Here is a 14,525-nt window from a genome sequence, read left to right on the forward strand (position 1 = left end):
TGAGTTCAGCGTTTTTAGCAGTGGTGTCCGCATTGCAGCGAATCGAGTTCGCAAATGAAATTGCGAGGCTAAATAAATCCTTGACGTTACAACCAAGTTTTCAGAAACTTAATCCATTCTTGTATCCTCATCAAGATGGCAAGCATGTGTGGTGGCTGCTTAGAGTCGGCGGTCGTTTGTTAAAAGCTCCTGTGCCACACAATGCTAAGTTCCCGTTGCTCATGCCAAAAGATAGCCGGTTCGTTAAAATATACCTGCAATACTTGCATCGTTCGAATTGTCATGCAGGTCCACGTGCTTTGATGGCTATTCTTCGGCAGCAAATTTGGTTGGTAAACGCTCGTCAAGCGTGTAATAGCATTGTACGGCAGTGTGTACATTGTTTTCGCTATAAGCCAGTCTTGGCAACCCAAATAATGGGAAATTTACCTGCTGATCGTCTTCACGGCAATAGGCCGTTCGAAGTCAGTGGAGTTGACTTTTGTGGTCCAATTTTTGTAACCTTAGGAATTAGAGGGAAGTCAGCGGTAAAAATGTATATTGCCATATTTGTTTGTTTTGCCTCTAAGGCTGTTCACATAGAACTTGTTTCAGACCTCACATCTAAATCATTTATTATGTGTTTGTCTAGGTTTGTTGGCCGGCGTGGACGTGTCCAGAAAATTTTCTGCGACAATGCCACCAATTTTGTCGGTGCTTCCCGAATGCTGCAGGAGTTCAGGGACCATTTCATTGCCAACCAGGATGCCATAACGGAGTTCGCAGCCACGCGTGGGATCACCTTCTCGTTCATCCCGCCCCGAGCGCCCCATTTTGGCGGCCTATGGGAAGCGGCCGTGAAGTCGGCGAAGGGTTTAATGGTCAAGGCCGTGGGCAGCGCAGTGCTCCGGCAAGACGAATTGAACACCGTCTTGGTAGAGGTGGAAGCCATTCTCAATTCGAGGCCCATGGTCGTGGACAGCTCCAACCCAAACGACGGCGAGGCAATAACTCCAGCTCATCTGTTGGTCGGAACAACGCTCGTTGCGCTGCCATTCGTGTCAAGTCAGCCAGTAACAGACGACAAACTGAGCTACTTGAAGAGATGGCAACTGATATCCGCCGTCAAGCAACGGTTTTGGGTAGACTGGCAAAACGACTACGTCCTGAGCCTGCAGCAACGACAGAAGTGGTTAAGCGAGAGCCACAACGTAAAAACTGGAACAATCGTCGTGGTCCACGAGGACAACAGTCCGCCTCAGCAGTGGCTACTAGGAGTCATCGAGGAGGTCATCAAAGGCGAGGATGGAAAGGTTCGAGTGGCGATCGTCAGAACTAAATCTGGCGTTTTCAAGCGGTCTATACGTCGATTAGCTCCGTTGCCAGTGGATGAACATTGAAGCCTTGCAGCCCTTCAACGCGGCCGATGTTGAATCATTTCATTTATATTTTGAAGTTTTACTAATTAGATATATATGTAATTATAGTTAACTTAGGTACTCTTATATTAAGCTCGATCTGAATTACCTGAAGTACTACTCTTAAGCTAATATTACGCTCTTTAACTCTCACTTGAATCTCGCTTGCATATTGAAATTCGCTCATTCTCCAATTATCTTGTTGTTATCTATGATTTGCATGCTTACATATACACGCGCAATTATGCCTGCGCTTAGCTTAAGAACAAATATTGGAAATTATAACGATCACTTGAGAAAAGAACTGAAACTGAAGCACACGCAAATTCATTACACTGTCTGTCCCGTCCGCTTACGCAAGTTGGCCTTCAATTATATTATTGATATTTTTGCTCTGAAGTTGCTTGTGGCACAGGGCCACGTTAGCAGTAGACCCCGTTTTGGATCCTTGGGGTGCCGGTCTGAACGCTCTCCACTGAGGATTGATCGGAATGATCAGATCTTTTTTTGCTGCCGATCTAAGCAACATTTGAGGATTTTTGCGGTTCTCGGCTGCTCCTCAATCAGGACCTTCTGGTCAACTGCGTGGGGCTGCAGGGTGCTCACTTCGGCTGCCTTCACCAGCAGCTTTTGCGCTTTGGAGCTCATCAATAACATAGCCATTGGATTGAGAGTCCAGCGCTGAAATCATCTGCTCGGCGAAAACTATCTCTAGCCACGCCAAAGGCAGCTGATCTGCTCCTTTAAGCCACACTTTGTTTGGCGCATGAACGATTTCATTTCGTTCACCCAACCCCAAGACATATATCCACAAGTACTTCAGGTTTGGACCCTTATTAGGTCATCACTTGTTCGGCCGTTAAATCCAGCGCATAGTGGCTATTTTTATCACGCCAACAAGTCATTATTGGTTGATCAGGCTTAATTACCTGACAACATTTTGGATGACAACAGACCACATTGGTTACGAGTAATTAACTACTTACCACTGTATGAAGAAAAACAAAACAAAAAATTTCAAGCGAGCAGTTAAAAGTACCGCAAAAGAGCGCAGCCTGCACGCTTGGAACTTTGCATGTTTTTGTGAAGAGGAAACAAAGCGGGAGAACACAGCGCTGTTAGCTTGCACTAACAACAAACAAAAACAACACTGCGGATAGAGCAGAAATGGGAACACAGTTAAAAAAAAAAACAAAAAGCAGAAGAAAAATTAATATTTATTTATAGAAATAAACAGATTCACTCATGAAACGAACGGAGTTTAAAAGTTTATTAGTTTAAAAACCGAAATTTCAACGAATTGATTTTTAAACCACCGTTGGCTTCAGCAAAAACAAATAAAATTCGGAGCGCACAAAAAAAACACAAGCGTTCGCCTTGGAAATCAAGTTATGATTTCCAAGGCTCATTCACTCATTCTCCAATTATCTATTGTTATCTATGAGTTGCATGCTTACATATACACGCGCAATTATGCCAGCGCTTAGCTTAAGAACAAATATGGAAAATTATAACGATCCTTGAGAAAAGAACTGAAGCAAACACACGCATTTATAATTATACTGTCTGTCCCGTCCGCTTACGCAAGTTGGCCTTCAATAATTTTATTGATCTTGTTGCATCGGAGTTGCTTGTGGCACAGGGCCACGTTAGCAGTAGACCCCCTTTTGGATCTACAGATTTTACAGATGACCTCGATAGCACAGTTTGGAAGTTCAGATTATTATATTTGGAGTTATTTGGTCACCACGGGAGCCTTTTTCGGTTTTAGCCCCGGATGACTTTGGTGATCTCGTTCGGTCGAAGGCTGTTGTTATCTTGTGCAATATATGGTAATATGCGTGTTATGAGGCATTTTTTTCGAAAAGTTTGGACAGGCATGATAATAGACTTATTGGTCTGTAAGGAGGACGGAATAGTGTGATCTTTTCCGGGCTTCAGTATCATTATGATTATTGACTTTTCCATTTTTTTGGGAAGTAGCCAACAAATGATCCGGTGACAAATGATCAATAGCACAGTTTGGAAGTTTAATTATCATTTTTGGAGTTATTTGGTCACCGCCGGGAGCCTTTTTCGGTTTAGTGCCCAGATGACTTTGGTGATCTATTTCGGTCGAAACGGTGTTATCGTGGATTCACTTTCACTTTGGATTTGCGGTAGAACAAAAGTTTGCGGCGGGATTCGGTTTGGAAAACGCTCCTGGGATGTGAGGCAAACGTTTTGGCTCTGTCTGTGTCGCTTCGCGCCTAGCCACCTGAACAATTTCTAATCGGGACAGAATTCAACCGGAGAGCTAGGTTTGGGTGAGCCCTATACAAGTGATGCTTTGTACTAGTTGGAGAGAGTTTCTCTATATATCTAATTTATGCATTTTCGACATCTTGCTTCAGAACCTGGTTTAGTTTGCGGGTGGCTTAATTTAGACTTTGCTTTGAGCATGGCGATCTGCTGGTTTGCCACGCCCCAGAACGAGCTGTTCAATTTTCAGAGTTAGATTTGAACTACATTATTTGCACATCTTGTGGTTGTCGTATTTAGATCAAGGCTGCTGTGACGAGTGCTTCTTCCAGGGCGGCAATAGAGCAGTCGATGTGTGAACTCACATACTTCCTGTATTTCATCCAGTCAGTTCTGTACGACTGTCAATGAGAACAGACGTGTTTTATATCGCTCCGCCGTGTAATAAAAAATCCATCGTTATTATCCGAATTCCATTTCGCGAAAAGACGCTGAGGTAACGCATGGGCATGTACTCGTGTTGCCCTGGGAAATATTTCAAGTTGTGTTCAGCATTTTAGGGCCGGCTCGCTGACCGGACACTTGAGAAGGAATGTGTTAGTTTGTATGGGCATATACAACTTATGTATTTATGTAATTAAAATATGAATTGAAATCATTTGCATGTGCCCAAACAACGAGATATATTTATGTAATTAAAATAAAATTAAAATTATATACTCCGCTCGCTACACCTCCCCCGTTAAAATGAATGACGTATATTTATGAAGTCATTCTAATTAGATTTAAAAGAATGAATATAAAAAATCAAAAAGAAATAAAATTGAATGCAATTGTATGGAATGATATGATGATGCATATATGTTGGGTGTTGAATTGTTTTATGTAGGTCTTATTTTTTATTAAAAATTTTTTTTTTTTTTTTTTTTTTTTTTGTAATGTTAAAATAATTGAAAGTTAAAAGGAATTAAGAATTAATTAAAGGATATAGAAAAACTTTGTATGTTCTTACATATACATATATATTTGTTTAATTATGTTGTATTATTCGAAAAATGGGTTTAATCTATCTTTGCTTACTGTCTTTTGTTTTTCTTACTGTCTATGATTTTAACATTATTCCCTATCGTCTATTCCTATTACCTTAAATGTGACCGGTTTTCGTTCTTGGTAAGGCCTGGTCTCCGATTTTTAGGTCCGAAGTTATTTACGTCTTTGTCGTATAGTGTTTTTCCTTTTCTTTTTCCCTTTCTAGCGTGGTTCTTGCCCGTTTGTATGCTGATTCTAACCTAAGCTTAATTTCCTTAGCATAATCATCTATGTTATATATAGGATCTATTTGATTTATTTTAGAAATATCTATAAATTTTCGAGCAGGTCTCCCAAACCTAATTCGTATGGGCAATAATTATGCGTGACTGATGGTGTAGTGTTGAAACAATAGGTGAAATATTTCAACCATATGTCCCAATCACTTTTATCACTTGAAATATATGAACGGACATATTCGTTAAACCTTCGGTGACTGCGTTCAATAGTCACTAAGGTTTGATGGTGGTGTGCAGTCGATGAAATGTTGTCAATTTTCATATATTTGCATAAGTATCTTATTATACTGTTTTTACTCTGTGCCCATGTCTGTTAGAATAACCTTCATTGGGCCGTAAACGAAGTATAAAGTTTTCAAAAATTGCTTTTGCAACGGCAGTTGCGCTTTTATTCGGAATCGGTACCGTTACTAAGTATTTAGTTAAATCACAAATAATTGTGACTGCCGTATTCGTTTCCCTCCTCGAGCGCGGTAATGGGCCAATAGTATCAATTAATACTGTGTCAAAAGCTCGTGTAGGTGTCTCTGTAATGGTCATTGGTGTTTTTGTATGAGTGATTGTCTTAGATTTTTTGACAGGTCTGACATGTTTTTACGTATTTGGTGACTACTTTTTTCATGTTAGGCCAATAGTAATGTCGCCTTATTTTTAATAATGTTCTTGTTATTCCTGAATGGCCTCCCTCGGTGAAACTTTTTAAGATTTCTCTTTATACTTTTTCATTGTTTTTTTGTCTACTATGGTCACCTCAAAACGTAGCGCTATTTGTACTTTTTGTAATGTACGGTTGCCCATTTCTTTGAATTCTCGTATTAATAATGACTCTAAAATCAGTGCGCTGGGTGCCATTTGGAATTGTTTTATGTTTTGCATTCCGGCCTACATCTTAAGCCTTTGGAAAAATCGTTTTAAATCAATTTTCCCATTAGAGTACAAATCATCAATTCAAAATTGTGAAATTATTCGTTTTCTCGTTTAAACAAACACTTATGTTTGACGAATTTAAGTTTCACATATTTCCTGATGTCATTGTTATTGACAACGTAGTAGACTCTGGGCTCTTGAGGCTCTTGCTTCTGCATGGGTTCCTTTTCTGATTTCTGATCCTGGTTTTTACGAGTTTCTGACCTAGTTGTAATTTTCATTACCTGTCTGTTTATTGACTTTAGGTCATTTATTGTGATCCTGGACAGCGCGTCCGCCACACAATTATTTTCCCCTTGAGGTATTCCGCAGTAAAGTCGTATATTTCTAAATCTAGCCTCATTCTTGTTAATTTTGAACTAGGGTCTTTCATTGAAAATAAATAAATTAATGGTCGATGGTCTGTTTTTACTATAAAATGTCACCCCATAAACGTATTGTCTGAAATATTTTATGGCCCAATGGATGGGTGCCTATTCTTACTCAGTGGTTGACTTGTTGGATTCTCCTTTCGTGAACGATCGAGACGCATATGCAATTGGTAGGTGCGCGCCCCCGTGTTCCTGCGTAAGTACTGCTCCGCAAGCGTATTTGCTAGCATATGTTGTTATACAAAATTCTTTGTTGAAATCTGGGTATTGTAAGAGTTTTGGGCTCATTAAGGCCTCATTTAAATAATTAAATCCATCATTACAATCTTTATTCCATTCGAAGTGGGCATTTTTCTTGCAAAGTTTTGTTATATGCCTAGAGTAATCTGCAAAATTTTTATGAATCTTCTATAGTAATTACAGATTGCTACGAATCTCCGCGCCTCATCTGAGTTTTTGGGCACTGGATAATTTTTTGATTGCTTCGTATTTGTTTTTGTCTGGTAATATACCCTTGTCTGTGCACCTATGACCCAGATATGTAACTTCGTGCATAAAAAAATGAACATTTTTCTGGATGAAGTTTTAAGTTAAACTTACGGCATAACTGAAATACTTTTGTTAAATTGTTAAACATATGTTGTTCGGAGCATCCTATGACTACTAGATCGTCCATGTATAGGAACGCCTGTGATTGGTTCGAGACCGGAAAATGCTAAGTCATCATTCTCCTGGACGGATTTTGTTCCCCTTTTAGTCCGTACGGCAATCTCGTATAACGAAATGAACCTTTATTTTAGAGAATGATGTAAGGTTTCTAGACCTTTCGAACAACTCTATTTGGTGAAATCGGACATAAAGGTCAAGCAATAAAAGTATTTAGCCCGTTCTAACTGATCTAATATATCTTCTATGCGTAGTAAAGGAAATTTGTCAGCTAATAATTTTTTGTTTATTTGTCTATAGTCAACCCACTAGTCTCCATCGTTTTTCTGTTGAATTTAGTAGTCATTTTTTGGAACTAATAATAATCATAACTGTTATATTCTGAAATTGAATGTTCGACTATACCATCCTTTATTAATTTGTCCAACCTGTTTGTTTATTTCTGGCTTTTCACTTTCTGCATTTCTATAATTTTTTATATATACTGATGTTTTATCGCTTAAACAGAAGTTGTTGTTTATAAAAATTGTTAGCTGATATCAGTTCCGATTCAAGACCGAATATCACTATAAGTTATACACAGTTCTGATAATTTTGTTTGGAATTGAGAGGGAAGCTTAGTTTTCAATACTTCTTTTGTTCTATCATTACTGTACTTGGGTTTGAGTACCTTGGGCTTTTGTATATCATAGTTTTCTAACGACTCAGATTTTATTGTGGTAACATTTAAACTAATTGTTTCGGAGTTTGTGTTAAAAATCGGACTGTTGCACAACCCGTGTTAACTAATATGCTCGGAACCAGCACACCTTTAAATGGTTCTTGACTCGGAATAAAAACGGACGATTCTGTTGAGTTAATTTTCACTGTTCTAATTACTTCTGCTCTAGATGGCAGTAGAGAGTATTTTCGGAAACCGAGTTGTGCATTGGAATTTGTATTGAAAAAGTCTGGTTATTAGGTCTTAATACTAAAGAACCCTGTGAGTCTTGAAAATCTAAAATGCAATTGAACTCTTTAATTAAATCTATCACAGAATGCCATCGCATAGAATCGGAAAATCAGGTGGAACTATTTGAAAATCATTATTGGTATAATGACATTTTTCTGTTTTAAGCTCCACTAGCGCTAAACCAAGGTTTTTATAGAACCTTTGTCCAATTCCCGTTATATTCGAAATTTTAGAACTGTCTAATTCGGGTACTCTTCGATTACGTTGTTTGAGTAATGAAATCTCGGCTCCCGTATCTACTAACAATGTTAAATTTGTGTTGGTTTTATCATTTTTAAACTTTTGTGAAAAAACTGAGGCTTGATATTGATTTTATATATTTTACTGTTCTTCTTCTACCGTCAAGGGGTCCTCCTTGTTTTCCTGTGTGACCTGTAGAAATGCATATTTATTCCCAAGTAAATAAAGCCATTTATAGTTTGCGGATTTATTGATTAAACAAAATTAGGTCTTTATTCCCCAAACAAAATTAGGCCTGACCTTCCGGTCTCAGCCGTATATCTTCAATGCTCTCTTATTTTGAGTTAGCATTCGTCAAACTCGGGACTGCGCAGCTACGCCGTCGGTGACGCCGGCAGCGGAGCAGTCCTTCATATGCATATCGGGCTGCCCCAGCAGAAGTTGCACCAGAAAAGCCGTTGAGTGAAAAGTGTAATACGCTGGCATATCATAATTCGGTCGCGCATGCCAAGACATGCCGACTCAGCACTGGCTGCCCATTGCATTCTTGTGTGGGTTAACAAACTCCGCACTTGAAATGCTGGGAACATTTGGTTTTGGAGGAACTGCTACTTTGTATTTATTTAATATATAAAGGGTACAGTGGGTACACCCGATGTGTGAGTATATTACATCTCCCTCCTTTTTGAAAAATAACGTAATTTATGGAGTTATTTTGATAATTAATAAGCATTATATGTGTAATTTGTATTATATATGTATGTTTATAAAAATTAGGAATTAATATTTTTATATGTGTTTTTTTCATTTTTTTTTGTGTTTTGGTTAATATAGTAAATGTTGGAAAAGTTAGTGAAATCAAAATTTATACGAATATGTCTTATTATAATATATTTTGTTTTCGTTTTTGTATGTATATTATATTTTTGTATTCTTATAATAGGGGAGAAATATATTTTTTTTGTGATTAATTTTTTTTTTTTTTTTAATGAATATGTAATATTATTTTTATCTTATGAATGGCCATCCTACAAATCTATTCTATAAAAAATTTTAAGTCTATCCTTATGAACTGTCTGTTTTTTGTTTTTTGTATTTAAAATTGTTATATTATTATTAGGTTCTATCTTTTCTACTTTATAGGGTCCTGTATATTTAAAGTCTAACATGGCCCGTTTCATTTTTAATAAAACTTGGTCTCCTATTTTTAATTCAGAAATCTAAGCTATTTTTTATCGTATCTATCTTTTGTTTTGTTTATTAATTTTCTAGCATTATTATGGCTCTTTTATATGCCTGTTCTAATCTATATTTAGATTCCTTAGCATAGTCTTCTATATTATATAATTGGTTCTATTCTATCTATGCTATTGAAATTTTTGGTAAGTTGGAGTTTTCCCAAACACTAATTCGTATGGACAATAATCATGTGCCATGGGGGGGTTGTGTTAAAGCAATATACGAAGTATTGTAGCCATACATCCCAATCTGTTTTATCAACTGAGATACATATATGAGCGTATGAACTCGTTAAGTGTTCTGTGGCTTCGCTCCACCGTTCCGACAGTCTGGTGATGGTGTGCAGTAGAATTTATGTTTTTGATATTTGGGATTTTTACATAAATCTTCAATTATTAGATTTTTATATTCTGTTCCCATGTCCGTAATGAACGTCTTCATTGGACCGTACTTCCAGAATGAAATCTTCAAATATAGCTTTGGCTATTGTTTTGCCCTTTTATTTGGAATTGGTACAAGGTATTTAGTTAAATCGCAAATTAGAGTGACTGCGTATTCATTCCCTTGTTCAGACTTGGGCAATGGACCGATCATTAATCACACGATTACCCTGTCGAAAGCAGTTTGTGGTGTTTCGGTAATAGTTAATGGGGTCTTTGTATGCGTGGTTATTTTCGCTTTTTGGCATTTTAGACATTTTCATTATGTACTCTTTAATATATCGAGTCATACCTTTCCAAAAGTAATGTCTTTTGACTTTAGCCAAAGTTTTGGTAATGCCAGTATGACCTCCTTGAACTGGTTCATCATGGTATGTAGACATTATAGCTTCTTTTTCTTTCAAATTTATTTTGGTCACCGGGTTGAGTAGCGCTACTCTTAATGATTTTAATGTTTTATTGCCCATTTTCTTGAAATTATCTAATGAAACATGTTCAAAGATATTTTCCCACGGTGCAACTTTGAGTTGGCTTTGATTTTATGTATACCGGCTTGCGTTTCAAGCCTTTGGAAAAACTTGACCTAAGTCAAGGACTCCATTGGTATATAAATCGCTAACATCATATCTTGCAGTAATTTGTTTTTAATGTTTAAAAAGACGCAAGCGTATTTTTTACTTGCAAAGTCACTACTTTACGTACTTCGTCATTGTTTATGACTCTCCGTATACGTTGGGCTTTGAAGCTTTTTCTTTAGATTGCCTAGGTAAGTCTTTTCTCTTCTCCTGCCTGATTTCTGTCTACTTTGGTATCTTGTAGTGACTTTATTTATATTTCTGGTTATGTCCTGTAGTTCTTTGATGGTTGTTCTTGATAACGCATCGGCTACATAATTGTCTTTTCCCTTCAAATATTCAACTGTAAAGTTGTATTCTTCTAATTCTAGTCTCATGCGTGTCAGTTTGGAACTTGGGTTAGTCATTGAGAACAAGTATGTTAAAGGTCTGTGATCTGTTTTGATAGTGAAATGTTTGCCATAGGGAATGGTCGAAAATGTAATATTGCCCCGTGTATTGCAGCTAGTTTCTGCTCATTAGTACACTTATTACTTTCTCCTTGGTAAAGGCTCTTGATGCATATGCAATTGGAAGTTGGAGTCCGTTGCTGGTTTGAGTTAAAACCGCTCCACATGCTTGCTTACTAGCATCCGTAATTATACAAAATTCTTTACTAAAATCAGTTATTGTAGCAGAGTTGGTTCCATGAGTTTTGTTTTTTAAGTATTCAGACGCGTTTTGGCATTCAGCTGTCCATTCAAAGGAACATTCGCTACATAATCGTGTTATGTGCCGTGAATAGTCGGCGAAATTTTTATGAATCGCCTGTAGTAATTGCAGAATGCTACAAAACGTCTTGCGCTGTCTGCATCGTGTGGGGCTGGATAGTTCGGTATGACGTCATATTTCTTGTCGTCTGGAAGTATTCCTTTATCTGTGCATTATGACCTAGAAAAGTCACCTCATGCATAAAGAATGAACATTTTGTGGATGTAACTTTAGGTTGTATTCCCTACATTTCTCAAAAACGTCTGTTAAGTTTTTAAGCATATGTTTTCAGGAGCAACCTATAACTATTAAAGTCATCCATATAAAGGAATGCTTGTGGTTCAAGTCCAGAGAATGCAATAGTCATCATTCTCTGAAATGAATTAGCGCTATTTTAAATAAAAGGTAATCGCATGAAGCGATACGAGCCATTGCTCGTTGAAATTGAAGTTATATCTCTTGGAGCCTTTTTCTAGTTCTATTTGGTGAAATCCTGACATTAAATCAAGACATGAAAAGTATTTTGCTCGACCTAGTTGATCTAAAATATCATCAATTCTAGGGAGTGGGAAATTTATCGGACAGTAATTTTTTATTAATCTGACGATAGTCAATTACTAGTCGCCACTTCTTTTCTTCGAAACCTGGAGTTGATTTTTAGGAACACGTAATAATGGGCTATTTTATTCAGATACAAATGTTCGACAATCCCGTCGGTGATTAATTTTCCAACTTGCTTCTGGATTTCGTTCACCTGACTATGTGGACTTCTATAATTTTTATGTATACGGGTTCATCATCTTTTAATCGCAGTTTTGTTTGTAGAAATTATTCGTGCTGATTGGTTCGGTTTCTAATCCGAATATGTCGTTATATTTTTACATAAGTTTGAAAGTTGTGATTTGAATTGTGGGAAATTTTTTGACAATTGAGATAAAACAGACATGTTCTCTAGTTTCTTTGTTTCCTTCGACCACCTCGTAGTTCAAAAAAGTGATATGCTAAATTATTCGCACTGACCACTTTATCTACATCTGTTGTATTCAGTAGTCTTATGATGGCATTTTCTGTTGTAGCTATGGTACTTGCTACCCAAATTCCTTGCTCAATTTCTTGAGTTGGAATTAATACACTTACATTCTTTTGATTTAATTTTTATTTTTCTAATGACTTGTGATCTTGCTGGCAAAGAAATGAGTTATTGCCAGAACTGTATGCTATTGAAACGTAAATTTGAAATTTCAAATTATTTGGTCTTATTATAAGCCAATCCTCAGATGGCTGAAAATCTAGTTGACAGTTGTATTTTTTAATGAAGTCAATTCCTAATATGCCATCACAAGGGGACGGCTAGGTGTAAGTCTACGATATGAAAATCGTGTGGAATTATGTATTTCGTAGTCTGTATTTCAATTGATGGTAACCCTTGGATTTAGTAATCTCTTGGCCTATTCCGTATATCTATTATGTTATTATATTGTATGTTTTGAAATATATCGGAATTTTCTTTTTACTATAGAGATTTCGGCACCTGTGTCTACCAAAAAGACAAGTTCTTTTCAGTAGCCACATGGGTGAATGAGACAAATATATTTTGGCTGAGATTAATTGTATGAACTGTTACATTTTCTACTGTTGAGTATTTAAAGGAAGCGAGAGTTTCCCGGACTCTCATTGGCTACTCTTACATTATTTGTATTGTTGTTATTGTAGCCTCTGTTCGAGTTGCCACGACATGAGTTTCCTCTGTAGTTGCCGCGATTATTATTGTTGTAGTAACTATAATTGTTACTTCGACCACGGAAATTACCTCTATAATTTCCGCGTCCGCGGTATCTGCCGCGCTGTGTCGTTATTATAGAACAGGACCGAGGTTTGGTTGTCCAGTTGCTTCTGTGCAACTGTTTACGAATTTGAAACGGCGTCATTCATAGTGGTAAATTTGCCGGCTTGCATTATAAGTTTGACCTTATCAATCGTGAAGTTTTTGGTCATTGCTTTTACTGCTTGCTGTGTGGAATAACTTCTGGCCAGCTCTAGTGTTAAGCCGTCTATTATGTATGCACTTTCTAAGGCGTCATCTGCTCAATCCTGATGTATATTGATTGGCAGTTTTATTGCGTTGCTGTAGATTCATCCAGCTTTGCTACTGACGTTAATTTTTAATTTGGCAATTACTTCATTTATTGTTGTTTCATTTCCAATCAGATTTCTGGGTACACCCTTCAGCTTTGTCTTTATTATAGAGACAGCTAGGCTTTCGTGTTCGCCTTTTATTGACTCTATTATATGTAATGCATCAATGAAACTGGTTATCTTTTCTGCTTTATCTTCGAAAACTGGTATAAGCTTTGATGCAGTGTTAATGAAGTCAATATTTGTTTGTGCCATTTTGAAGTCGTTGTTCTCGGCTATGTCTGCGCTTGAGTCTGAATCTGAGTCTGTTGTGTTATCTATGTTTGATAATAAAACGGCTGGGATAGTAAGATTATTTAAATCTTCTTCCTTTATTTTTACGTTTAATTCTTCTGAGTCTCTCTGATCGACGACTCAATTTAATCTTGTTTTGTTACAGATCAATTACTGGATACAGAGATATCTAAATTGAATTTTTTTTTTTTTATTGATATTACATTTTCTCGGAGCCTCTTCAAAAATTTTGATACTTTTGACCAATGATCGTCTTTTAATTTTTCTCGTTGCCCATGTATTAATATTCGCGCCTCGTTAAAGCAGTTTACTATTATTTCTGTGTGTTTTTTTACTGTGCTCCCTTGAATTGGTCTATTTTTGAAAAGAGATTTGTAGGATTTATCAATTCAATTTTTATTTTATTCAATTTCGCCACCATAACTTATCTGTGTATTAACCGCAAGGATCGTGGTTATAGCGAGTATAGGATGGTAATCCACGACCGTCTTTACTGAGACGTCAAAGAATTTAGGATTAAACCCTTTATTATTTTATTGCTAGTAACAAAAGGCTGAATTCCAAATTGTACTTTTCCATATAATCATTTTCAAATTCAATAATGGGAATAAAGGTTTTATGACAATGAAGAATGTTAATACACGGATTCTAAATTCTGGGTCTTTAATAATTATTTCATCAAGACAACTATCCAATTCTATAGTATTAAATTCCATGATTTGGTTACAAAAAAATTTTTATTTGTTTAACGATTATTATTAGGTGAACAGAACGTCCGAAAAATGTAAACTTTCGAATACTCTCTTGGATATTAATATTTTGAGAATAGACTTGATATGGAATTTAACACTCCTAGCCCTTTTTAGATCTTATCTAGATCGTTGCTCTGTAAATACTTCTTTTTAAACATTTATTGTACAACTTGTATATTTTGTAAAAAATTTGCGCACATTATGACAACTATTATTA

The 14,525-nt window shown here is 36.6% G+C and overlaps 1 protein-coding gene across 1 annotated transcript; it reads left to right on the top strand.

Annotated features, from left to right (window-relative positions):
- Positions 1-631: 631 nt before the first annotated feature.
- On the top strand, positions 632-1,379 carry LOC122319848 (the record flags this gene model as incomplete). The annotated part of the gene is made up of 1 exon (XM_043207640.1): positions 632-1,379. A coding segment is annotated over one exon (748 nt), but the record flags the coding sequence as incomplete, so codon positions are not given.
- Positions 1,380-14,525: the final 13,146 nt, after the last annotated feature.

This window comes from Drosophila ficusphila, unplaced genomic scaffold (genome assembly GCF_018152265.1).
Source record: "Drosophila ficusphila isolate 14025-0441.05 unplaced genomic scaffold, ASM1815226v1 contig_239, whole genome shotgun sequence".
NCBI classification, from domain to species: Eukaryota; Metazoa; Arthropoda; class Insecta; order Diptera; family Drosophilidae; genus Drosophila; species Drosophila ficusphila.